This window comes from Scyliorhinus torazame, chromosome 8, assembly GCF_047496885.1.
Source record: "Scyliorhinus torazame isolate Kashiwa2021f chromosome 8, sScyTor2.1, whole genome shotgun sequence".
Classification (NCBI taxonomy): Eukaryota; Metazoa; Chordata; class Chondrichthyes; order Carcharhiniformes; family Scyliorhinidae; genus Scyliorhinus; species Scyliorhinus torazame.
Window position 1 is genome coordinate 52,705,297 of NC_092714.1, and position 27,819 is coordinate 52,733,115.

General features: G+C 47.5%; 1 protein-coding gene across 2 annotated transcripts in view; it reads left to right on the top strand.

Annotated features, from left to right (window-relative positions):
- LOC140427843 (E3 ubiquitin-protein ligase DZIP3-like) overlaps positions 1-27,819 on the top strand; it is a 231,092-nt gene that overhangs the window by 38,876 nt on the left and 164,397 nt on the right. For both annotated transcript variants that reach the window (XM_072513611.1, XM_072513610.1), the window contains exon 5: positions 27,443-27,757. In XM_072513611.1, coding sequence (XP_072369712.1) covers positions 27,443-27,757 — 315 coding nt within the window. The remainder of the gene's footprint in view (positions 1-27,442; positions 27,758-27,819) is intronic.

Here is a 27,819-nt window from a genome sequence, read left to right on the forward strand (position 1 = left end):
GTGAAGCATACAGGGATGTAGTATTAATCAGGTCAGTCCATAAGAGGGATGTTTAGGAGTCTGGTAACAGCGGGGAGGAAACTGTTTTTTAATCTATTTGTGCGTGTTCTCAGACTTTTGTATCTCCTGCCCGATGGAAGAAGTTGGAAGATTGAGTAATCCGGGAATGAGGAGTCTTTGATTATGCTGCCCGCTTTCCCAAGGCAGCGGGAGGTGTTAATGGAGTCAGTGGATGGGAGGCAGGTTTGAGTGATGGACTGGGCTGTGTTCACGACTCTCTGAAGTTTCTTGCCGTCTTGGGCCGTGCAGTCGCCATACCAGGCTGTGATGCAGCCCAATAGGATGCTTTCTATGGTGCATCTGTAAAAGTTGGGAAGAGTCATTGTGGACATGCTGAATTCCCTTAGTTTCCTGAGGAAGTATAGGCGCTGTTGTGCTTTCTTGGTGGTAGCATCCATGTGGGTGGACCAGGACAGATGTTTGATTATATGCACCCCATGGAATTTGAAGCTGTCAATCATCTCCACCTCGGCCCCGTTGATGCTGACAGGGGTGTGTAAGGTACTTTGCTTCCAGCAGTCAATGACCAGCTCTTTAGTTTTTCTGGCATTGAGGGATAAATTGTTGTCATTGCTAGGTTCCACTAGGTTCTCTATCTCACTCCTGTATTCTGACTCATCGTTCTTCGAGATCTGGCCCACTATGGTCGTGTCTTCAGCAAACTTGTAGATGCATTTGGAAACAAATTTTGCCACTCAATCGTGTGTGTACAGGGAGTATAGTCGGGGGCTAAGTACGCAGTCTTGCGGGGCCCCAGTATTGCAGACTATTGTGGAGGAGGTGTTGTTGTTTATTCTTGCTGATTGTGGTCTGTGGGTCAGAAAGCCGAGGATCCAGTTGCAGAGTGAGGAGCCAAGGCCTAGGCTTTTAAGCTTTGATATGAGCTTGGCTGGGATTATGGTGTTGAAGGCAGAGCTGTAGTCAATAAATAGGAGTCTGATGTAGGAGTCCTTGCTGTCGAGATGGTGTCAGCTGTGGACCGGTTGCGGCGGTATGCGAATTGCAGTGGATCAAGGTGTTCTGGGAGTATGGAGTTGATGCACTTCATGACCAACCTCTCGAAGCACTTCATTATGACTGATGTCAGGGCCACCAGACGGTAGTCATTGAGGCACGTTGCCTGGTTCTTCTTTGGTACCGGTATGATGGTGGTCTTATTGAAGCAGGTGGGGACCTCGGAGTGGAGTATGGACAGATTAAAGATGTCCACGAACACATCCGCCAGCTGGTCCGCGCAGGCTCTTGAGTGCACGACCAGGGATCCCGTCAGGACCTGTCACCTTCCGAGGGTTCACTTTCAGGAAGGCCAATCTGACTTTGGAAGCTGTAATGGTGGGTATGGGTGTGTTATGGGCTGCTGGGGCACGTTGATTTCCTGCTCAAACCGGGCATTGAATGCATTGAGTTCATCGGGGAGGTGTGCGCTGATGGAGATACACTCTGCTTCGCTTTGTAGCCCGTTTATCTTATTTCGGCATTGCCATAGCCGCCGAGAGTCTGTAACGCTTGTCTGTGACTCTTGGTCTGACACAACACGATGATCCTTCATTTTTTTTACCACAAGATGTGCCTCAGCACCAGCTCACTCCAGCTGTGCATGGAGGATGGGTGCTGATAAAGATCATTTTCTATTCACTTGCCAATTTATTGCTATATTGATAAAGGTTTGGGTACTTAACTGCCAGAAATCAGCAATTCGACCTTTGTAAGATGTAAGAACTTGACATTTCTCTATTTTACTTGAATTCCAGAGGAGAAACTAACCATCTGCAATTAAACAAACTTAAAAATCACAGCTCAAAGATTAAATGTTCAAAAAATTAATTAAAGAAAGAAGACTATGCTCGGTTCCTCAAACATCACACTGATCAGTGATGGGCATTGAAAATCCTTGAAATCATTACTGGTACAAGATTAGATCTTTTCTATATCTTACTAAAATAGGTGATAAATTCCCAAAAAATGGCTGAATGGTCATAAAAGAATGGTTACATTGATTTAACATACATGCCAAATTTACCAGAAAAAAAAACTGATTCATGCTGGAAAGAGAGAAGTAAATTTAATGGAACTGTAGTAGATTCCAGCACAATCTATCATATGTCTGCCAAATAGGTAATAATAATAATAATAGTAGTAGTAGCTTATTGTCACAAGTAGGCTCCAATGAAGTTACTGTGAAAAGCCCCTAGTCGACACATTCCGGCGCCTGTTCGGGGAGGCCGGTACGGGAATTGAACCCGCGCTGCTGGCCTTGTTCTGCTTTACAAGCCAGCTGTGCTAAACCAGCGTTGCAAGAGCAATTCTGCTTCCTTCAGATTCATGCATAGAAATGAGGAGCGGGATTCTCCATTGGTTGACGCTGAAATTGTGAAACTTGATTGGGTGGAGAATCGGTTCCAACGTCAAAATCGCGGCGGATGCCAATTTGACGCCAAATCACAATTCTCCGTCTCCTCGACAGTGGTGTCAGTGTGGTCCGGAATGCACGTACAGTAAACATCTTTGCATGTCATTAGCGACCTGACCCGGTATTCTCCGGGGCCTCCGCGATGCTCCGTTTCCAGTGGGCCAAGTTCCCGACGGTGTTCTTTTAAAAATCGTGAAACTGGCATCATGGCTGACGAGGGAGAGAGAAGACTTAGGACACAGAGGCGCGACTGTGGATTGCCGGGCCGGACACTGGCTGGGGGTGGGAGGGTGGGGAGCAGGGCGTGCTGGGGGACCGGGCCGAGTGGCCGGGGCTGCTAGAGGACTGAAGCGGTGTCCAGTCACGGACTGCCATTACCACCGCTGCTCGCCGGGCGTGGCCCGCAGTGCATGCTACTGGCAAGGGCAGCGATAGCCAACGAAACCCCTGGAATCAGGGATGGGCGCCAGGACCAGAGGCCAACACGCGGCCGGGCAGGGACGGGGCCAGGGGCTCGGGAATGTGGGGTGAAATGCGGGGGAAGAGCCCGCAGTGCCAACCAGGGTCACCATGCTGCCCGGACCAGGTTTGGCACGGGGTATGCACCATGGTAACATGTCAGCCTTTCACCCCCTGGATATTGGAATTCAACCAGAGATAGTCGCCGCAGCTCTGGGGGATGCCCTGCGGTTGTACGAAATGGCACTGCGCGAGGAGGAGGAAGCTACAACAGTGGTACGTTCAGCAGAAGAGCGTGCTGCAGAGGAACAGGAGGCAGCCACCTAGGTTAGAGAGCCGGCTTCCCAAGAGGCCAAGGAGGTGCCATGGGGTGATTGCCAGGATGCATGTCCCCCTACGAGCCCCTGCAGATGACAGGCTGCCCTGCACAAACCGAAATGGGTTCCACTCGATGAATGTGATGCTGCTATGTGACCATCAACTGTGTATCATGCACATCTGCGCCCGACTTGGGGTGGGGGGGGGGGGGGGTGGGGTTGGCTCCTGGGTGACGGGTTATCTGCTGCAGTCATGGCTAATGGCACCTAACTGGAGGCCACAGACCGACGCGGAGACCTGCTACAACAATAGCCATACAACGACCAGGTCCGTGATCGAGCGGTGCTCGGATTGGATTGGATTTGTTTATTGTCACGTGTCCCGAGGTACAGTGAAAAGTATTTTTCTGCGAGAAGCTCAACAGATCATTAAGTACATGGGAAGAAAAGGGAATACAAGAAAATACATAATAGGGCAACACAAGGTATACAATGTAACGACAGAAGCACGGGCATCGGATGAAGCATACAGGGTGTAGTGTTAATGAGGTCAGTCCATAAGAGGGTCATTTAGGAGTCTGGTACAGCGGGGAAGAAGCTGGTTTTGAGTCTGTTCGTGTGTGTTCTCAGACTTCTGTATCTCCTGCCCGATTGAAGAAGTTGGAAGAGTGAGTAAGCCGGGTGGGAGGGATCTTTGATTATGCTGCCCGCTTTCCCAAGGCAGCGGGAGGTGTAAATGGAGTCAACGGATGGGAGGCAGGTTTGTGTGATGGACTGGGCGGTGTTCACGACTCTCTGAAGTTTCTTGCGGTCCTGGGTCGAGCAGTTGCCATACCAGGCTGTGATGCAGCCAGATAGGATGCTTTCTATGGTGCATCTGTAAAAGTTGGTAAGGGTTAATGTGGACATGCCGAATTTCCTTAGTTTCCTGAGGAAGTATAGGCGCTGTTGTGTTTTCTTGGTGGTAGCGTCGACGTGGGTGGACCAGGATAGATTTTTGGAGATGTGCACCCCTCGGAATTTAAAACTGCTAACCATCTCCCCCTCGGCCCCGTTGATGCTGACAGGGGTGTGTACAGTACTTTGCTTCCTGAAGTCAATGACCAGCTCTTTAGTTTTGCTGGCATTGAGGGAGAGATTGTTGTCGCTTCACCACTCCACTAGGTTCTCGATCTCCCTCCTGTATTCTGACTCGTCGTTATTCGAGATCCGGCCCACTATGGTCATATCGTCAGCAAACCTGTAGATGGAGTTGGAACCAAATTTTGCCACGCAGTCGTGTGTGTACAGGGAGTAGAGTAGGGGGCTAAGTACGCAGCCTTGCGGGGCCCCGGTATTGAGTACTATTGTGGAGGAGGTGTTGTTCATTCTTGCTGATTGTGGTCTGTTGGTCAGAAAATCGAGGATCCAGTTGCAGATAGGGGAGCCAAGTCCTAGGTTTTGGAGCTTTGATATGAGTTTGGCTGGGATTATGGTGTTGAAGGCGGAGCTGTCGTCAATAAATAGGAGTCTGATGTAGGAATCCTTGTTGTCGAGATGCTCTAGGGATGAGTGTAGGGCCAGGGAAATGGCGTCTGCTGTAGACCGGTTGCAACGGTATGCGAATTGCAGTGGATCAAGGTGTTCTGGGAGCATGGAGGTGATGCGCTTCATGATCAACCTTTCAAAGTATTTAATTACGAATGAAGTCAGGGCCACCGGACGGTAGTCATTGAGGCATGTTGCCTGGTTCTTCTTTGGCACCGGTGTAATGGTGGTCTTCTTGAAGCAGGTGGGGACCTCGGAATGGAGTAGGGACAGGTTAAAGATGTCCGCGAATACCTCTGCCAGCTGATCTGCGCAGGCTCTTGAGTGCACGACCAGGGATCCCATCCGGGCCCGTCGCCTTCCGAGGGTTCACTTTCAGAAAGGCCGAGCTGACTTCGGAAGCTGTGATGGTGGGTATGGGTGAGTTATGGGCTGCTGGGGCACTCGGTAGGCCCCCTTGATTTTTGAGTAGCAGTGGTCAGGAGTATTGTCGCCCCTGGAGGGACAGGAGATGTGCTGGTGGAATTTTGGCAGTACACTCTTGAGATTGGCCTTGTTGAGTTCTTCGGGTTTGCTCGGGGAGCATGTGTGGTAATACCAGGTATTGCAGTACCTGAGAGATGGATGACCATTGGCAAGACCTAGGAGTCTACTATTGGCTAACGTACATACCTCTACCCTGAGAGGCGGGGTATAAGAACCAATGCCGTCCCAGCAGCCTTCACGTTCTGTATCGAAGCTGCTGGGTACAGTTCTAGCTGATTAAAGCCTATTAGTTATGACTCACCTTGTCTCGAGAGTAATTGATTGTGCATCAGCATGTTTGCGATCCGGTTGGGTCCTGGCGTTCTGCGGGCACGGGAATATCTTGCGGCATGTTCCGGTCCTCGCGCAGGGTCTCTGCCATTTCAGGGGTCCTGGGTCGTGGGCAGGGGCTTCTTGAGGTAGGCTGGGTTGGGTCCCGTGGTCTGTTCCCTCCCTGGGCGCTCCTGGGGTCGGGTCCTGACGTAGGCCCGGTCGTGCAACCACGTGAATTTTTCTTTCTTCCATCTCCAGGTAGGTCGGGTTGCTGGGTGGGCCTCTCCGGGTCGGGTCGCTGGGCGGGTCTCTCCGGGTCGGGTCGCTGGGTGGACCTCTCGGGGTCGAGTTGGGCCGGGTCTTGTCGTCGGGGGTCAGGTCTGGCGATCCGGGGACTGGGCCGGGCGATCTGGAGGCTGGCGTCGCTTGTTAGGCCGGGTTGGGAGCTCTGAGGTCCGGGTCGGCTCCAAATCGAGGTCGGGGCCTCACTTCCGGTTTGGGCCCGATCCACTTCCAGGTCGTGGAGGTCAGGTCTGGTCAGGTCAAAAGGTCTCCACGGGCCTCGGAGGATGTTCAAGCCTGCAAGAAAAGAGAGAGGTTGGTAATAATGTTTGTCTTAGAATTAAATTTTAAAAGATTAGAACGAGTATAAGTTAAGTAAAAAGTGGACCTGTTGGGGAGAGCTCGCAGAGAATCGCCTCGCTCCGGAGCCATCTGAGTTGATGGAGCATGCTTGTGGCCATGAAGCACAGGGAATGGGCCATCTCCATTTGGGACTGTGCCGCACCACCCATTGACTGTACCACCACCTTCTGCATTTGTGTCACATCGGCCAGTGACTGCGCCATCTCCCTCTGGGACTGGGCCACCTCCTTCGGCGTCTGCGGCACGTCGGCCAGCACCTGGGCAATGCAGCCGATGTTCCCAGACATGGCCTGCTGTGACTGGGCCACGCTCAGGAGCGCAGCTGCGATTTCCAGGTGGCTGTGGCAAATGGTCGGCAACTCTATCCTGAGCCACGGCCAGCGCCTGGACAGAATGCCCCAGGCCTTGGACATTCTGATCCACAGCCAAAACCGTCGCCCCCAATGCCTCCACTGTGGACGCCACCCATGCGGTGTTGGCCTGGGTGGCACGTATGGTTGGCACCACCTCCTGATCCTGCATGCAGTTGGACTCCACCAACTGCACCTGTAGGTGCTGGATGCTCTCCGAGAAGCCCTCGTGCAGTCACTGACTCTCCGACTGTATCTCCACAATCGATGGGACTGTCCGTTCCAGAAATCAGAAATCCATCTGGACGCAGCTAGTTCCTGGGATTGGCGTACCCTCTGACCATCCGCTTCCTCGGTTGTTCCTACTTCCACCTGCTGTACTCAGATCAGCTGTGTGGTGCGCACAGAGTGTGTCCAGGATCCTCTTCACTAAACTACCCAACCAAGGTTAGTGTCTCTGGGATGCTGGAGGGTGTTGGAGACAGCTGTGACGGAAAGTCAGTGTAATCCTCCTGCCATCCAAGCTGCTCTCGTCGCTGCTCAATCACGAGGGGGGCTCCGGCTGTGGCACTGCAGTGGACGGGGGACACCGGATGGACCCGCCCCATTTCCAGCAGCTCCTGAAAGACACAAGACAAGATGCATGAATAGACCGCGGGCCAGGGGTGGTGGTAATGAGGGTGGTGTGGGGGTGAGGGTGATGGGCAACGCCAGGTGACGGGCAAGGGTGGTTTTGGGGGGGGGGGGGTTGTTGACACACGTGCATGGGGAACCGCAGCGAAGCGGGGTCTCACTTCCTCGCCCGTGGCCAAACTCGACCCCGGCGACCTACCTTTCTTCCGGGCCTCCGACCACATCCAGGGCCCTCTGTTCTGCCATGATTAGGGGCCGCAGGTTTGGCAGTGCCCCTCCTGTCTTCTCCCGCTCTGGGCAGTTGTCAGAGGCCTTCTCCTGGGCGGGCGGGGGGCAATCAGAAAACAACAGTGTTAGACCGTCTGATGCATGCAACTCTGGGTGGGTAGCTGGTGGCTTCAGCAGCCAGGGCACCTGGCCATGGCGGCCGGTATGGGTGCTGGCATGTGGTGCAGGGGGGGGTTTGGACGCCCTCTGGGTTGGGGGAGGGGGGTGGGTGTAGGGTTATGGGGTTACGGGTTTATGGGATGGGAGTTGGTGTTAGGGGCACAATGCTGCCTATTCGCCCTTTCTCATTCGAATCGATTGTGTTCCAAGTGGCAGCGGGAACTTGTGCTGATGAAGGGCATTTTACTCTGCTTTGCTATTTTGGTTTCTTCTGTGGAGTGAGAGGCTACACACATTGAAGCACAGATCTACAGAGACATGCTTTGCTCACATGTCAGTCCCAATTCTAACTTTTTCTCCTCCCTCTCTAAATTTCTGTGTGTTCTCTCTTTTGGATAGGGGGACAATAATACGTAACCCACGAAATATTCCCATCAATATTAGTGAGCCTTTGACCATAAGATCATGAGACATATGAGCAGAAGTAGGCCACTCGGCGCAACGGGTCAACTCTGCCATTCAATGAGATCATGGCTAAACTGATAATCCTCAACTCCACTTTCCTGCCTTAACCTCATAACCTTTGATTCCCTTCGCTGACAGAATACATGGTGTAGATTCTCTTTCTACACAAAAATGAGACATAAGTCATTCCATTTTAAAATAAGTCCTTTCAAATGACAGTTAACTTAGAACTATGTCCATTGCTTTACTGTTGCTGGGCCTAAACCCTGGAACTCCCTTCTTCACAGCACCCTGGGTCTGCCTACATCACATGGGCTAAGGTGGATCAAAAAGGCAACTCACCATCACCGCCTCAAGGGCAATTAGGGATGGGCAATGAATACTGGCCTAGCCAGCGCCACTCATAACCCATGAACGAATAAAAAAGTTAAAGAGGCGATTCAAAATCCCGTTCAGTTATGTAACAATTGGATTGTGCAGCTGTTTGCTGAAGGCAGAAAAAGCTTTGGCTTTCAGAAACTTTGATAATGATATCTGTTATCCTGAAAAATATTTCCAGTTGAAATGAGTTCCTGGCAGCAAAAATATTCTTCTCTGGGCTATTTATTCAGTGTGCTTTCCGGTCATCTCACTTACACCATAACACACAATAATAGGAGCAAGAGAGCATAAATAACCTTACTGTGCTAGATTTTACCTCCAATGTAAAACTGAAACCAGATACCTACATAAAGAAAAATAACGTCACAGTAAGGTTATTGTGGTCAGCTCAAATCACCTTGGGCCAGTTTACATAGTACAGCATTCTTTCCACTGCTATTTTCTCGGATCTAGGGCATGATGGAAGATGAAAATTTGGCGACCACTCCAAAAGCTGCATTTACAATATATCACTGTGGGAGCTGGAGAGCTGAATTCAGCTGTATTACTGTAATAGTAAATGAGGGGACCTTGCTCCATTTGGAAGCACCAAGGTTCAGTGAAAGACAATTTTGCCAGTGTTGCTGGCAACAGCAACTCAACACATCTCTTTGGCCAAATGACTAAAGGGGTGATTCTCCAGCAAGATTTCTAAGTGTGGCAGCGAGCAGGAACGGCCGCGTGTTTCCTGCTGCTCGGCCCAGAGAGGCTGGCAATGCTATTCAATGTTAATTGGTCTTCTTAACGAGGCCTCACGGGCTCTCATCACAAATGAAGTATTGCCTGCCCACCGTTAACAAGGTCGAGCAGCACTTGCTCAGCCAATCCCAGTCAGCTCGAAACAATGGCGCCCAGAGACTGGCTCCAAGATTTGGGGAGGCTCCTAGACGCAGTGAAGCGCAGGAGAGATATCTTGTTCCCCCCAGAGCTCCGTAGATTCAACCACAGGGCAGCCAGTGCTGCCTGGAACGAGGTGGCTGGAGCTCGATGCTCCGGGAAAATTCCCAGGTGGACTGGCCTCCTGTGCCTAAAAATGGTCAACGACCTACACCGGGTAGCACCAGTGAGAAGACACCAATGACCCCCCACCCCTGAGTCCTTTCTGCCCCCACACGAGCATCCCCCCCCTCCAACTCTCCATGTGAGTCTAATCCTCCCCTCAACCCCCCCCCCCCCCCCCCCCCCCCCCCCCCCCCCAAACGCGTGTGGCTAATGATGCCCTCTCTGTGTCTCTTCAGGAAAAGCTCTCCCACAATCGCTGGGAGAGGGCCCAAACTGCTGGAGGGGTGCTGGACTTATGAATCCTCACCTCCTTCGAGGAGCAGGCACTGGTGGTGACTGGGGTGACCAATGACAGGGCGGACACCCACACGGAGGTTGGTGGACACCGCACAGGTGAGAAACCACCTGGCTCCACCCAGAGGACCTGTCAAACATGAGCTGTTATTACCATACAGACTGACCCATCCCTCCCACTGACCACATGTCCATTCTCCCGTAGGTCCACCAGCCGATGGCGCCAGCACATCCCAGGTGGCCCCCTCTCCAGCCTCCCAGGAGACCACCTTGAAGGAGAGCTCCGAGGAAGACATGATCGAGGCATCACAGCTGTCATCCCCACCCTCCACCAGCATAGATACACACACCTTGGTGAGAAATGTTAGCGGTCAGGCTTCTGAGACACAACCTGGTGAGCACCACACAATTGCTGCTGCACATCAGGTGGAGGCAGGAACCCCCAGGTGAGACAGTAGTCGAAGTCTGCTGGGTCCCAGTCTGATGCTGAGCCTCTGCTACATGGTTACCCGGAGCTGATGGAGACATTAGTGAGCGGTCAGGACATTCAGAGGGAGATGTTATCGACACTCCAGCAAGTCCATAGCTGATTGGAGGAGGCAATGCGTGGCACTGAGGCCAACACTGCTAGGGTGAGCAACCTCCGTGAAGAGCCTGGTGCACAACATCGGCACCACTAGTCCAAGGCGTCGTGCAGTCGGTGACGGCCGTGGCTGAGGGTCTCCGAAGAATGTTCGACTCGCTGGAGAATGTTACCCACTACCAGGCTGACCTTGATGAGGTGCAGTGGGACATGTCCTGCTCTCAAGTGGGAATGGCCGAGGCGCTGTCGAGCTTCTCCCAGTCACAGGTGGGCATTGCCCTGGCGCTGGAGAGCATAGCCCAGTCGCTGAGGAGCATCACCGAGGGTGTCGACATGATGGTGCAGGCATCGGGGAGTCACCAGGGCTGGCAGAGCCAGATGATGCAGGGGCTCAAACCAGCTGCCCCTTCGTCCCAAGGTGAACCACAGGGCTGTATGGGCTACTCGGATCCGTCCCATGGAGTGGCGAATGTGGCTACCAGATCCCCGAGTTCCACCCCTCTGATGTGGCTGCATCTCACACTCGGTACCCGGAAAAAGGCAGGACCGACGGCACCACCATCGAGTGGGGAATTGTCAAAACACAATAAACAGCCTTGACCACAAGCAGTATGACGCCTCTTTCACTTTCTTCCAACGACACCTGACCTCCGAACCCATGGGCCATCTCGCCAGGCATCTCCCCGCAGCACTCACCCACCATCCGGCAGTGGACATGTCCCCGGAGCTGTGTCCCATCCCCTGGATGTTTGAATGTTGGCTGCTTTATGTGTGGTGTTGCCTCCCGCAGTGTTCAAGCACTGTGACCAGGCATCATGGTGTGATTGGGATACTAGGCAATGACTCCTATATGCTACGTGGCCCACCCACCCACGGGAATACATTTGGCTTGTGTGTAGTGCTCACTTAACCATTTTGCCCGTGAGCAAAGATGGCTACTCACCCCCTCGGCTGCTCACAGAAGCCCTTCCGCCAGGTTCACGTTTTTCAAAAGGAGTACTAATCGGCACCAGCGTGACCACTTGCTGGAGAGACCGATGAATCATGGGAGACCGTTGAATATGGATTGCTCCAGGTAATTGTATGAAAATAAGGCTGAAGTGATGATAATTGGTTTCTCGCCATGCTACAGCGAGATCCCGATTTCAACTACCGGAACAGGTCAGTGGCGTTGCAAACTGTTTGGCACATGGCGTGGTTCCCATTTTCGGCCTATCCCACTGTTCACCGGCCTCGTTTCGCTCGAGTGAGAGCGTCAAGAGGCTGGAGAATTGCACACTAAATCTCTTCTACAAATCCTTTCCGGGGTCCAGCATAGCATTGCAACCAAATAAGAAAGTTGAGAAAAAGCACTGTCAAAAGAACTACATGTACGTTTGCTTGTCAGTAGCACCAGTGACGTGAAGTCGAAATGGAGAAAATTTCACAGCGCAATTTTCCTCAATGTAACTGAATTATACATTTAAGCAGTTCTAAAATAATGAATAGCTCCTGTAGCACATGCCAATGATGCGGCACAGTGGTTTGCACTGCTGCCGCACAGTGCCAAGGATCTGGGTTCAGTTCTGACGTTGGGTGACTGTGTGGAGTTAGCACATTCTTCCTGTGTCTGTGTGGGTTTCCTCTGTGCTGCGCTTTCCTCCCACAGTGCAAAGATGTGCAGGTTAGGTGGAATGGCCATGCTAAATTGCCAAGATGTGTAGATTAAGGGCCTATTGGGGTCGGGTGGGGTAATGGGCTTGGGTGGAGTGCTCTTTCCAAGGTTTGGTGCAGATTCGATAGGCTGAATGGCCTCATTTTGCACTGTAAGGTTCTATGATGCCGAACTTGGAGATGTACAACAGGACATAAGAGAAGCTAGCAGAATGGACAGGCAAGTGGTATATTGAACTTAATACAGAGAAGTGTGAAGTTGTACATTTTGGCAAAAGGGGTGGGTTTGGTAAAAATTGTTCAGTTTTAAATAGTCTACAGGACAGAGCAACCTGGAGATTCATGTGCATAGATCTTTGAATCTAGCAAGATTCAGCATAACTTCCCTGTTTTTGTACTCAATTATCTCTATTAATAAAGCTCTAGATCCCATATGCTCTGTTAACTCGCCTCTCACAATGAAAGACGAGTTAACAGAGCATATGGGATCTTGAGCTTTATTAATAGAGATAATTGAGTACAAAAACAGGGAAGTTGTGCTGCATCTTTATGAAGCTCTCGTTAGGCACAACTTTAGTGTTGTGTCCAGTTCTGCTCACCATTCTTGAGCGGGTGCATAAGAGATTTACCACAATGTGTCCAGGGATGAGAATTCTTTGCCGGGGGGGGGGGGGGGGGGCGGGTTTGGTTGTAGAAGCTGGCATTGTTCACATTGGAGTACATAAGATTGAGGGGAGATTTGATACAAGTGTGATAAGATAGATAGAGAAAAGTTATTCCCGTTAATTGAATTTACAAGGGAATATAGATTTAAGGTTTGGAAAAGGGATGCAGGGAATGTTTGAGAAAGAACTTGTTTACACGGTTAATGGCGATGACCTGGAACTTGCTGCCTATGAAGTTGGTAGAAATGGAACTTATAAATGATTTCAAAAGATAATTGAACGGACACTTGAGAGAAATAAACTTGCAGGGCTATTGCGATGAAGTGGGAGATTGGGACTGATGAGATTTCTCCACAGAGGACTGACATGGACTTGTTGGGCCTAATTGCCTTCTATGCCATTATGACCCTATTTAAGTCCCCGGATATAGCTTAATGGAAAAATGTGTGGTATTATGAACACTTTGCTCTTTTAAAACTCAAAGAAAAGTACTGAGTGTCAGTTCTTTGTAACATTTGTCAGATTATTCAGCAATACTAAATTTTTTATGCCACTGCAATTGTGGAACAAAATTGTTCTGTTTTTGCAACATAGGAACAGAACCCCTCGAGTCTGTACCCTGCCATTCAGTGATGCCTAATTCCAGATATATTTTGTTTTGTGTGCATATGTATAGAGAACTCCATAAACCCATCTGTGCCCCATATCCCTTAGTAACTTAGGTTTACAAAAATCCATCAGTGCCACATTTGAAATGAATAAAAATCAGGGACACCAAAAAACAATATCGGATCAAACTAGAGTCCCAGGCCAACGACACAAACCCAAGACGTCTGTGGCAGGGCTTACATGTGATCTCAGGCTACAAAGCAAGGCCAGGCAGAATCCCTGGAGCTGGAGCATCCCTCCCCGATGAGCTGAACAAGTTTTATGCCCGCTTTGAATAGTCAGCCAATACATCAGTGCCACCTGCCCCAACAGCCTTGGACACACCACTATTACAGCCTCGGAGGTAAGAGCTGCCTTCTTGAAAGTAAACCCGCGAAAAGCGACGGGCCCCTACGGAGTCACTGGGCGAGAACTCAGCTTGCACTGACCAACTGGCGAGTGTATATCATCATCAGATATCATCAACACCTCACTTCTCCGCTCCGAGGTCCCTACCTGCTTCAAGAAGACCACCATAATACCAGTACCAAAGAAGAACAAGGTAGCGTGCTTCAACGGCTACCAACCTGTGGCCCTGACATCTGTTATCATGAAATGCTTCGAGCGGCTAGTCATGAGACAGAACAACGCCAGCCTCCCAGATGGTCTTGATCAATTGGAGTTCGCCTACCCCGGCAACCGATCAACCTAGATGCTATCTCTCTGGCCCTACAATCAACTCTTGAACATCTCGACAACAAGGACACCTATGTCAGACTGCTGTTCATAGACTACAGCTCCGCCTTCAACACCATTATCCTAACAAGACTAATAACCAAACTCTACAACCTTGGACTTGACCAATCCCTGTGCAGCTGAATCCTTGACTTCCTCACCAACAGACTGCAATCTGTCAGGATAGGTAACAACACCTCCTCCACAATAGTCCTCAACACCGGGGCCCCGCATGGATGTGTGCTCAGTCCTCTACTGTACTCCCTATACACACATGACTGTGTGGCGAAATTCAACTCCAATTCAATCTAAAAGTTTGCAGATGATAGGACTGTGGTGGTTCGTATCTCAAACAACAACGAATCAGACTACAGAAGGGAGATAGATCACTTGGTTGCAATAGCTTTAGGTTCCTGGGGGTCACCATCACCAACAGTTTGTCCTGGTCCACTCATGTTGATGCAACAGTCAAGAAAGCCCAACAATGTCTCTACTTCCTACGGAAGCTAAAGAAATTTGGCATGTCTGCATCAACTCTCACAAACCTCTACAGATGTGTCATAGAGAGCATCCTATCCGGCTGCATCACAGCTTGGTATGGCAACTGCTTGGCCCAAGATTGCAAGAAACCGCAGAGTGTGGTGAACTCAGCCCAACGCATCACACAAGCTTGCCATCCTCCCATTGATACTGTATACACCTCCCGGTGCCTCAGAAAGGCAGCCAGCATTGTCAGAGACCCCTCACACCCAGGCTTTGCCCTCTTCCAGACCCTTCCATCAGGCAGAAGATACTGAAGTCTGAAGGCCCGCACATCCAGACATAGGAAAGCTTCTTCCCCACAGCTACTAGACTCCTCAATGATTCTTCCTTGGACTGATATGTTCCCTGTAAGAACACTATTCACAACGCCCTATGCTGCCCTTGTTTGGCCTTGTTCCGCACTGTAACCAATCACTATTTGTTGATGTACCACTGTCTATGTACTCTGTTGATTATTCTTTTGTCTACTGTGTATGTACTGCGTATGTTCCCTTGGCCGCAGAAAAATACTTTTCACTGTACTTCGGTACATGTGACAATAACTATCAAACAATCAATCAATAATTAATCTAATATCAATTGTCTTTTGTGAAAGAGCATTCCTCTTGATTGCAATCCTTCCACCATTGGGAGCAGTTTCTCCCTATCCACTCAGCCCAGACCTCTCATGGTTTTGCACACCTCTATAAAATCGTCTTAATCTTCTCTTCTCCGAGGAAAACAGCCGCAACCTCTCCAATCTATCTACAAAACTGATGCTTCTGCTTTTGTAGGCACAGTATTTATGTGACCAGTCCAGTCGTAACCCTTACAATGTTGATATTGAAGGGCGTTGTGGGGGGATTGACTGGGAAATGGTTAGAATCTCTCTTCTTAGCGGTTGTCATTTCCTGGCACTTGTGTGGTTCAAGAAGCTTGATTGGCACCCCACCCACCACTTCCAGCAGCCACTCCCTCCACCACCAACATGGGCAGCATGGTGGCATAGAGGTTAGCACTGCCGCTTCACAGCGACAGGGACCCAGGTTCGATTCCTGCCTTGTCTATGTGGAGTTTGCACATTTTTCCTGTATCTGCATGGGTTTTCTCCGGGTGCTCCGGTTTCCTCCCACAGTGAAAAGGTGTGCAGGTTAGGTAGATTGGCCATGCTAAATTGCCCCTTAGTGTCCAGGGATGTGTAGGTTAGGTTATGCGGATTGGGCAGGGGAGTGGACCCCTCTTTTGGAGGTTTGGTGCAGGCTTGATAGGCTGAATAGCCTCTTTCTGCACTGTAGGGATTCTATAAAAGTTCATTCACACAGTAGCAGCAGTATGTGCCATCTATAAGATGCATTTCAGCAACTCACCATGGCTCCTTCAACAGCATCTTCCAAACCCACAATCTTTACCATCTAGAAGGACAAGTAGCAGCTGAATAGGAACACCACCACCTGCAGCTTCCACTTCTAGCCACACACCATCCTGACTTGGAACTATATTGCTGTTCCGTTCCCGGTGCTGGGTCAAAGTCCTAGAGGTCCCACCAAAGCAGTAATGTGGGTGTACCTACACCATGTGGGCTGCAGCGCTTCAAAAAGCCGACTTACCATCATCTTCTTGAGGGCAATTAAGAATGAGCAATAAAAGTGCTGGCCTATCCAGTGACACCCGCATCCCATGAAAGAATTTTTGAAAATGTTTGCCCGATATCAGCCTAAGTCTGAACCTTGTTCAGGTCATGCTGCATGGAAGCATGAACTGCTTCAGTATCTAAGCAGGGTTGCAAATAGTATGTAATGCTACAATCATCAACAAACATATCTATTTCTTACCTTATAATGGAGGGAATGTCATTGTTGAAGGAGCTGAAGATGGTTGGGCCCAGGACACTGTCCTAAACTCTGGGAGTGAGGTCCTGGGGTGAGGAGATTGGCCTCCAACAAACACAACCATCTACCTTTTTGCTAGGTATAATTTCAACAGGTGGAGTGTTTTTCCCCTGATTCCCAGATTTGAATTTTACTAGGAATCTTGGATACCGCACTCGATCAAATGATACTTTGACGCCCAGGGCAGTTACCTCACCTCATCTCTGGAATTAAGTTCTTTTGACTATGCTTGGACCAAGGTTGTAATGGAGATTGGAACCAAGTACCCACAGCAGAACCCAAGTTGAGCATCTGTGAGCAGGTTATTACTGAATAAGTGATGCTTTAATAGTACTGTTGACAATACCGGCCATTACCTTGACGATGATTCAGAATAGGCCGAAGGGGCAGTAAATGGCAAGATTGGACTCATCCCACTTTTTGTGGACCAGAAATAGCTGAGCAATTTTCCACATTGTTCAGTAGGTGTCAGTATTTTAACTGTGCTGAACAGCTTTGCTAGGGGCCTGGCTAGCACCATCATCTGAAAGTTCCGCTCCAAGCCACTCGCCATCCTGACTTGAACATATATTGCCATTCCTTCACTGTTGCTGCAACAAAATCCTGCAACTCCCTCCCTAACAGAACTGTGGGTGTACCTACACCACAACAATTCAAGAAAGCAGCTCACCACCTCCTTCTCAAGGGCATTTTTGGTGGACAATAAATGGCGGCCTAACCAGCGATGCCCACATCCCATTAATGATTTTTTAAAAACACGTCTTCAGTATTACAGATGGTATGTTGTCAGGACTGGTTCATGGCCTTTGCTTTATCCAATGTGTTCAGCTGGCACTTCTGGCTGAATATGGTTGCAAATGTTTCAGCCTTGTCTCCTCACATGCTGGGCTCTGCCATCATTGAGGATGGGGATCTTCATGGAGCCACCACCTCTTGCCCCACAATTTACAACTGGAGATAGCAGGGCTACTGAGCTTTGATCTGGATTTGGCAGTTGTGCAGTTGCTTAGCTCTGCCTTCAACCTGCTGCTTCCACCTTTTAGCATGCATGTAGTCCTGTGTTGGACTTCACCAGGTTGCCATTTCATCATTGTGAGGTACGTCTGCTGCTGCTCCTGACATACTCTCCTGCAGTCTTTGTGAAAAAAAAAGTTAGTCACCTGTCTTGATGTTAATGATAAGGTGAGCTAGATGTCTATTATGAGGGACTTCAAATACTGTATGCAAGTCCATATAAATAGCATTTATAAAGATCCCCCTCTTCTTTGCATTCGTCACCCTTTCAAAAAATATAATCACACTAGCCCGACAGACCTACCCTTTCCACATCTATGATGCCGTTCTCTGACCAGCTGAAAATGTTAAAGGTGTTCAAACATTCTATCCTTAACTGTAGATGCTAGTAATTTACTGATAATGAATGTTAAGCTAACCTGTCTACAATTCCCTGGTTTCCCGCTTGTACATTTCTTAAACAGTGCAGTAACATGTGAATTTTCCAAATCGTGAGAAGATTTATCAGGACATCTGCAATGTTCTTGCCCACCTTCTTTAATCCTGAGGTGAAAACCATCTGGTTCAGGTTACTTGTCACTCTTTCTCGCCATTATTTTCTTCATTACTATTGTTTTACTATAGTTTTTATTAGTGTCCTTGGAATTTACAGCATGCTGACCACTACCTCAACCATAGATATTGAGCAAATTATTCAAAATGTTCTGAATGGCCATGAATTAGTAGAGGGGAATGTGCAACAAGACCTGGGTGTCCTCATACACCAGTCACTGAAGGTAAGCATGCAGGTACAGCAGGCAGTAAAGAAGGCAAATGGTATGTTGGCCTTCATAGCGAGAGGATTTGAGTACAGGAGCAGGGATGTCTTTCTGCAATTATATAGGGCCTTAGTGATGCCACATACTTATCTGAGGATGGATACATACATAGATACTTGGAAGATAGGAGCAGGAGGAGGCCTTTTGGCCCTTCGAGCCTGCTCCGCCATTCATCACGATCTTGGCTGATCATCGAACTCAATAGCCTAATCCTGCTTTCTCCCCATAGCCTTTGATCCCATTCTCCCCAAGTGCTATATCTAGCCGCCTCTTGAATATATTCAACATTTTAGCATCAACTACTTCCTGTGGTAATGAATTCCACAGGCTCACCACTCTTTGTGTGAAGAAGTGTGTCCTTATCTCTGTCTGAAATGGTTTACCCTGAATCCTCAGGCTGTGACCCCTGGTTCTGGACACACCTATCATTGGTAACATCTTCCCTGCATCTACCTTGTCTAGTCCTGTTAGAATTTTATAAATCTCTGAGATCCCCCCTCATTCTTCTGAACTCCAGCGAGAACAATCCCAACCTAGTCAATCTCTCCTCATATGACAGTCCCACCATCCCTGGAATCAGTCTGGTAAACCTTCGCTGCACTCCCTCGAGAGCAAGAACATCCTTCCTCAGAGGAGACCAAAACTGCACACAATACTCCAAGTGTAGCCTCACCAAGGCACTGTTCAATTGCAGCAACGCATCCCTGCTTCTATACTCGAAACCTCTTGCAATGAAGGCCAACATATCATTAACCTTCTTTACCGCCTGCTGCACCTGCATGCTTAACTTCAGCGAATGGTGCACAAGGACACCCAGGTCTCGCTGCACACTCCCCTCTCCCAATTTACAACTATTCAGGTAGTAATCTGCCTTCCTCTTTTTTGCTTCCAAAATGAATAACCTCACACTTACCCAAATTATACTGCATCTGCCATTGGTTTGCCCACTCGCCCAACCTGTCCAGATCTTGCTGTAGGATCCCTGCATCCTCGTCACAATTCACCCTCCCACCTAATTTGGTATCATCTGCAAACTTTGAGATGTTACAATTTGTTCCCTCATCCAAATAATTTATATATATTGTGAATAGCTGGGGTCCCAGCACCGATCCCTGTGGTACCCCATTGGTTACTGCCTGCCAATTTGAAAAGGACCCATTAATCCCTACTCTTTGTTTCCTCTCTGCCAACCAGTTTTCTATCCACCTCAATACATTTCCCCCAATCCCATGCGCTTTAATTTTGCACAATAATCTCTTATGCGGGACTTTGTCAAACGCCTTCTGAAAGTCCAAATATACCACGTTGACTGGCTCCCCCTTGTCGACTGTACTGGTTACCTCTTCAAAGAATTCCAACAGATTTGTCAAGCATGATTTTCCCTTCAGAAATCCATGCTGACCCTGACTGATCCTGCCACTGCTTTCTAAATGTTCCGCTATAAAGTCCTTGATAACGGATTCAAGCATTTTCCCCACTACCGATGTTAGGTTTACTGGTCTATAATTCCCTGCTTTCTCTCCACCTCCCTTTTTGAATATTGGACTGAAGTGAGCTACCCTCCAATCTGCAGGGACAGTTCCAGAGTCTATAAAATCCCAGAAGATGACCACCAATGCATCCACTATTTCCAGAGCCACCTCCTTAAGCACTCTGGGATGCAGATTCTCAGGCCCTGTGGATTTATCCGCCGTCAATCCCATCAGTTTTCCCAGCACCATTTCTCTACTAATGTTGATCTCCCTCAGTTCTTCCCTCTCACTAAACCTTTCATTCTCCAACATTTCTGGGATCTGATTTGTGTCCTCATTTGTGAATACATAACCAAAGTATGTATTTAATTGCACAGCCATTTCTTTGTCTCTTATTATGCATTCCCCTGTTTCTGTCTGCAGTGGGCCTACATTTCTCTTTACCAATCTCTTTCTCTTCACATATCTGTAGAAACTCTTTGTGTCAGTCTTTATGTTCCCTGCAAGTTCCCTGAAAGTACTGTACTTTCCCCTTCTTAATCAATCCCTTCATCCTTCTTTGCTGAATTCTACACTGCTCCCAATCCTCAGACCTATTATTTTTCTTGCCCAATCTGTATGCTTCTTCCTTGGATCGGATACTATTTCTAATTTCCTTTGTAAGCCTTGGATTGGCCCTCTTACCCCCTTTGCTTCTGTGTCAGACAGGAATGAACAGTTGCTGTAGTTCCTCCATGCGTTCCTTGAATGTTTGCCATTGTCTATCCACTGTCATCCCTTTAAGTAACTTTCCCAATCTTATCAAGGCCAACTCACGCCTCATATCCTCATAGTTCCCTTTATTAAGATTCAGCACCCTAGTCTCCGAATCAACTACTTCACTCTCCATCTTGATAAAAACTTCTATCATGTTATGGTCGCTCATCCTCGAGGGGTCTCATACAGCCAGAGTTGCAATAATTCCCTTCTCATTACACAGTACCCAGTATAAGATGGCCTGCTCTCTAGTTGGTTCCTCCACATATTGGTCAAGAAAACCATCCCGTATACACTCCAGGAATTCCTCCTCTACGGCATTGTGGCTAATTTGATTTGCCCAATCTATGTGAAGATTAAAATCACCCATGATCACCGATATTCCCTTATTACATGCATCACTAATTTCTTGTTTAATGCCATTCCTAACCTCACCAGTGCAGTTTGGTGATCTATATATGACACCCACTAATGTTTTTTGTCCCTTGGTATTTCTCAACTCTACCCATACAGATTCCACATTGTCAGAGCGAATTTCCTTTCTCACTATTGTGTTAATTTCCTCTTTAACCTGCAGTGCCACGCCACCACCTTTTCTTTTATGCCTGTCCTTTCTAAATAGTGAGAACCCTGGCACATTCCGTTCCCTTCCCTGTTCACCCTGCAGCCATGTCTCCGTAATCCCAGTTATATCATACCCATTTATATCTATCTGCGCGATTAGTTCATTCACTTTATTGCAAATGCTCCGTGCATTAAGGCACCAAGTCTTTACGTTTGTCTTTTTCACAATGCTTGTCTTGCTCCCAATATTTTTCTCTACTGCCCTGTTTGAATTTTGTCCTTGGTTTCTCCACATTTTACTTTTCTTATTCACTTTTCTACCTTTTGCTTTTGTCCTTGCTCCCTCTTTCTCTGACTCCTTGCGTAGGTTCCCACCCCCCTGGCATTTTAGTTTAAACCTTCCCCAACCGCTATAGCAAATAGCCCCCCGAGGACATCAGTTCCAGTCCTGCCCAGGTGTAACCCGTCCAGTTTGTACAGGTCTCGCCTCCCCCAGAACCGGTCCCAATGCCCCAGGAATCTGAAATCCTCCCCCTGGCACCATCTCTTCAGCCACGTATTCATCCTATATATCCTGTCACTTCTTCCTCTGCTCTTGTTTTTGTTCTGGGGGAGAGTGCAACGACGGTTTACCAAACTGATTCCTGGGTATGCGGGACTGACATATGAGGAGAGATTGAATTGGTTAGGATTGTATTTACTGGAATTCAGAAGAATGAGAGGGATCTCGTAGAAAGCTATAAAATTCTAACAAGTCTAGACTGGATTGTAACAATACTAGACTGGGAAGGATAGTCCCGATGGTGGATGTGCCCAGAATCAGGAGTCAAAGTCTGAGGATACGGGGTAGACCATTTAGGACAGCGATGAGGAGAAATTTCTTCACCCAGAGTCGGCCTGTGGAATTCGTTACCACAGGAAATAGTTGAGGAGAAAGTATTGTAGGTTTTCAAGAAGCAGTTAGATATAGCACTTAGGGCAAAGGGATCAAAGGATATGGGAGTAAAGCGGGTTTAGGCTATTGAGTTGAATGATCAGACGTAGAACATAGAATATACAGTGCCGAAGGAGGCCATTCAGCCCATTGAGTCTGCACTGACCCACTTACCTCATTTCCACCCTATCCCTGTAACCCAATAACCCCTCCTAACCTTTTTGGTCACTAAGGGTAATTTATCATGACCAATCCACCTAACCTGCACATCTTTGGACTATGGGAGGAAACCGGAGCACCCGGAGGAAACCCATGCAGACACGGGGAGAATGTGCAGACTCCGCACAGACAGTGACCCAGTTGGGAATCGAATCTGGGATACTGGAGCTGTAAAGCCACAGTGCTAGCCACTGGTGCTACCGTGCTGCCCCAATACATGATCATAATGAATGGCGGAGCAGGCTCAAAGGGTTGAATGGCCTCCTATTTTCTATGTTTCTATGTCACTATTTCCTTACTTTCACTGACAATAATTAGAAAATAGAATTTATTTATGGCTCGGTAATGCATGTAGTTGCAATTTCTTTTCATTTCATCAACCAGGGTTAAAAGCTATCCAGCACTGGTAGTTTGAATGGTCCTTGTAACTGATGATGCATAGGCAAATAATTAAATAAATTCACTGTCTTGTCAACGTAAAACTGCCTCAGTTCCTGGTATTAGGTATTCGTCACTGTCTGTGAATTAACAGGAATGCTTAGAATTAAGCATTTTTCAGCACACAGGATTAACAAGGTTACATTTCCACAGGAGACTTATTTCTCAGACAAATACTGAAGGTTAAGTTTTTTTGCCACCCTATTTTGATGTATTCCTTAGTTACGTTTGGAACCTGTACTTCCAGGTAATAGAATTTCAAGCTATTGGATACATTGGATAAAACTGAAGCAGTGATGAATCTTTGGAATATATTGTCAATAAGGACATTAGAACGAAAACAATGAGGTTGTTTAAAACGCATTTATTTCCTTTATTTCACGCAAGGGGGAAAGATTGTAGAATGGTCAAATGCTGTAGATGTTGACATTTAAGTCGACCTTTGATAATCCCTCCAAAAATGGGGATTGACTTGTATGCCAAGGATAAAAGTGAGCAGCCTGCATGGGTGTGGGTAGTCACCATTTTTGTCATTCATCCCCCAGCATCTGCTCTGTATGTGCGTCTTAAACTCCATCACATCTTCACCACACCACCTGTATTGCCTGTTTGATCCATTGTGCTCACTTATAAGGTACTGATAAGTAAAACATCCATTTGTGGGGTGCAAAATTAAGGCTGACTACTAATGCAAGTACAACATGCCGGAACTGAAAGGGGAGGTCGACTTATACACCTGAGTAAATACAAGGTGATGATTTTTGAGACCAAAAGAAAAAGGCTTGACTTGAATGCCGGGTCAAATTGTCAGCCACAATCTACAGTAGCTTTTTTGCAGCACTCACTGGCCTTAAGTTCTTCACTCAGCTACATTTTATTTTAAAATATTTTGGCACTTGTATCGGCCCAGACATGAAAAAAGGCTTTTTTGAGGTAACATTAGGAGTCTGTTCATTCTTTTCAGGGAAGGAGGGGGTGCCCCACCATCACCTTCTCAAAGGAAATTAGAGATAGACAATGAATACCAGCCTTGCCAGTGATACTCATAGCACGTTGAAGAATTAATATAAAGAACTTAAAAAAAAAAAAACATTTAGGAGACGGCCAAGTGTCCTTAGAAAATTCCTCTGTAAGACCTGTGTAATGGGAATACTTTTTCAGAAGAAAAGCATTCATATTTAATTCATGCTTGTATTTTTGTGAATTAATGGATGTTTTGTACTGTGCAACAAAGCCAGGAATTTAATGTTGCTGATTCACTGTTGGAGCACAAATTTCATTGCCTGGTTTTAGGTAATTGAGGGGCTAACAGCTTCTCCCAGGAATGTACACAGAATCACAGAAAAATACAGTGCAGAAGAGGCCCTCCGGCCCATGGAGTCTGCACCGACGCATGAAGGATACCTGACCTACCTACCTGATCCCATTTTCCAGCACTTGGCCCATAGTCTTGAATGTTATGACGTGCCAAGTGCTCATGCAGGTACTTTTTGAAGGATGTGAGGCAATCTGCCCCTACCTCCCTCCCACGCAGTGTAATTCCAGATCGCCGCCACCCTCTGGGTAAAAAGATTTTTTCTCAAATTCCTCTAAACCTCCTGCCCTCACATTGAATGTGTGTCCCCTCGTAACTGACCTTTCAACTAAGGGGTTCGGTAGTTTCCTATCCACCGTGTCCATGCCCCTCATAATCTTGTACACCTCGTCAGGTCGCCTCTTAGTCTTTTCTGCTCCAGCAAAAACAACCCATGCCTATCCAATCTCTCTTCATAACTTAAATGTTCCATCACAAGCAACATCCTGGTGAATCTACTCTGCACCCGCTCCAGTGCACTCACATCCTTCCTAAAATGTGGCGACCAGAATTGCACACAGTATTCCGACTGCGGCCTCACCAAAGTTCTATGCAACTCCAACATGACCTCCCTGCTTTTGTAATCTGTGCTGCGATTGATAAAGACAAGTGTCCCACATCCGGCACAGTGGTTAGCACTGCTGCCTCACAGCTCCAGGGACCTGGGTTCAATTCCGGCCTCGGGTGACTGTGTGAAGTTTGCACGTTCTCTCCATGCCTGCGTGGGTTTCCTCCGGGTAATCCATTTTCCTCCCACAGTCCAAAGATGCACAGGTTAGGTGGATTGGCTATGCTAAATTGCCCCTTAGTGACCAAAGGATTTGGTGGGGTTAGTGGATTACAGGAATAGGGTGGAGGTGTGGGCTTGAGTTGGATGCTAGGATGCTCTTTCCAAGGGCTGGTGCAGCCTCGATAGGCCGAATGGCCTCCTGCACTGTAAATTCTATGATATGCCTTTTTCACCACCCTATTAACTTGCCTTCAGAAATCTATGGACAAGTACGCCAAGCTCCCTTTGTTCCTCGGAACTTCCCAGTGTCAGGCCAATCATTGAATACTGGCTTGTCAAATTACTCCTTTCAAAGTATATCACCTCACATTTTTCAGGGTTAAATTCCATCTGCCACTTTTCTGCCCATTTGACCATCCCGTCTATATTGCCTTTAACCAAAGACACTCAACCTCACTGTTAACCACCTGGCCAATCTTTGTGTCATCCGCAAACTTACTGATCCAACCTCCCACATAGTCATCTATGTTGTTTATATAAATGACCAACAATAGGGGACCCAGCACAGATCCCTGCGCATGCCACTGGACACTGGCTTCCAGTCACTAAAGCAGCGGTCTGTCATCACCCTCTGTCTTCTACAGCTAAGTCAATTTTGAATCCATCTTATCAAGTTACCCTGAATCCCATGTGCATTTGCCTTCTTTATAAGTCTCCCATATGGGACCTTGTCACAGGCTTTGCAGAAATTGATGAAAGCTACATCAACTGCACTACCCTCATCTACACACCTGGTCACGTGCTTTAAAAATTCTATCAAATTTGTTAGGCATAACCTCCCTCTGAAAAAGCCATGCTGATTATTTCTGCTATATCCGTGCCTCTCCAAGTGGAGATAGATTCTCTCCTTCGGAACTTTCTCCAATAGTTTCCCTATCACTGACATGAGACTCACTGGTCTGTAGTTCCTTGGCTTATCTCTACAACCTTTCTTAAATAGTGGATTGACATTAGCTGTTCTCCAGTCCTCTGGCACCTCTCGTGGCCAGAAAATAATTAAAAATTTGAGTCTGAACCCCTGCAATCTCCTCCGTTGCCTCCCACAGCCTTCTGGGACACAATTCATCCGGAGGTTTGTTCACCTTTAAGCCTGCCAACACCGCCAATATCTTGGCGCTCCCTATGAAAATTTGCTCAAGAATCTCACAGTCTCTCTCCCAGAGTTCCATATCTACCTCCCCATTTGAGCTTTGACAAAGGGTCATCTGGACTCGAAACGTTAGCTCTTTTCTCCCCCTACAGATGCTGCCAGTCATGCTGAGATTTTCCAGCATTTTCTCTTTTGTTTCCACCTTCTCACTCTCTTGGGTGATGACAGATATGAAGAATTTGTTTAACACCCTACCAATGTACTCTGACTCCACCCACACATTTCCCCTTGGTCCCTAATGAACTCTACTCTTTCCTTGGTTATCCTCCTCCCATTGATATACTTATAGAATATCTTGGGATTTTCCCTACTTTTACCAGCCAGACCTTTCTCATATCCCCTCTTTGCTCTACTAATTGTTTTCTTAAGCTCCACCCTGTACTTTCTGTACTCCACTAATGTCCCCATTAATTTGCTCCCCTTGTACTTGCTAAAGGTCTCTCTTTTCCTTTTCGTCGTCGTTGGAGGGAAGTAAAGCTCAGAGTCTGTTCTCAACCGCGTGGAGTTGTAAAAGTTGCGTTTATTTCGGAATTGCTGTGTGCACACAGGAGAGGGAAGTTCTGCTAGCTTTCGCTTGCAAAAGCCACCTCTCCCTGTCCGCAGAATTACATGCATATATATTTAAAGTTCTTCGGAGTCACAAGCAGGTATTGACGTCAGTGAATCATTCAGAACAATACAAAGTGATCAGTATGCATATTTTCTGGTCCTGTAATGGGAAAACGATTACAGTATACAATGTTTCCTTACAATCTCATGGGTTTGTGCTTAACATATTTGACTTCTAGAACAGGTGCGAATGTGTTGGACAATGGATCCCTTAGACTTACTGAGGCCTCCTGTGTTTCCCTTTTCATATTCAAATGCTCTGTGAGATGATTAACTCATTTCCAATGTGGGTGACTTTAACCCCTTGCTTACTGGTTTTCTGTTGGTATATGTTTAACCCTTTGCCTGCTGGTTTGCCCTTGTCCTGTGCTATTACAATAAGAACATAAGAACTAGGAGCAGGAGTAGGCTACCTGGACCCTCGAGCCAGCTCTGCCATTCAATGAGATCAAGGCTGATCTTTTGTGGACTCAGCTCCACTTTCCTTCCCAAACACCATAACCCTTAATCCCTTTATTTTTCAAAACACTCTATCTGACTTTGAGACATCTTTATTAAACCAATCCTGACACATATAGCAATTTCTTCCACTAACAGTTGTATCCTGAATGTCTGGTCATCCATGGTTCTCTGGGCTTGTTACTCCTTCCTATTACCCTTGGGAGAACATGTTAGGCCTGTACCCTCCCCATTTTCACAAAGAATTTCATCCTATACTGCAGTTTTGGTGTCGATGCGAAAGCAAAAATAAGTAGGTTTGAGACCTCATCAAATATTCCAAAGGTTCTTTTTTAAACATTGATTTGTCTTAAGTAGTAAAAGCTATATTGCTAATTTGTTATTTATTTTTGTCTCTGTCCAGCTGCTGTGCCAGTGGAAGAACCCAGCAAGTGTTATTTATTGCGAGAACTCTCTGCAGAAAGATCATCGATTGAGAAAGGAATGTTGGATGTTGATCGACTCATTCTAAAACTCTTAACATCTGGCACTTTGGACTTCATCACCTTGAATAATATTACTAGATATCCTGTTAGGAACGACAGGACTCGCGCTGTCCTGGATCACTTCTTACAAATAAATAATAATGGCATTTTAAGGCAATTTGTTTCTCACATGCGGGACCCGGTGGTACTAAATGCAGAAGCACTAAACTGGGCTGAGTATATGCAGGGATGCAGTGAGTATACTCCAATTTGTTTAGTTTCTACTTTGATATTTGTCATACTTCTTATGCTTAGT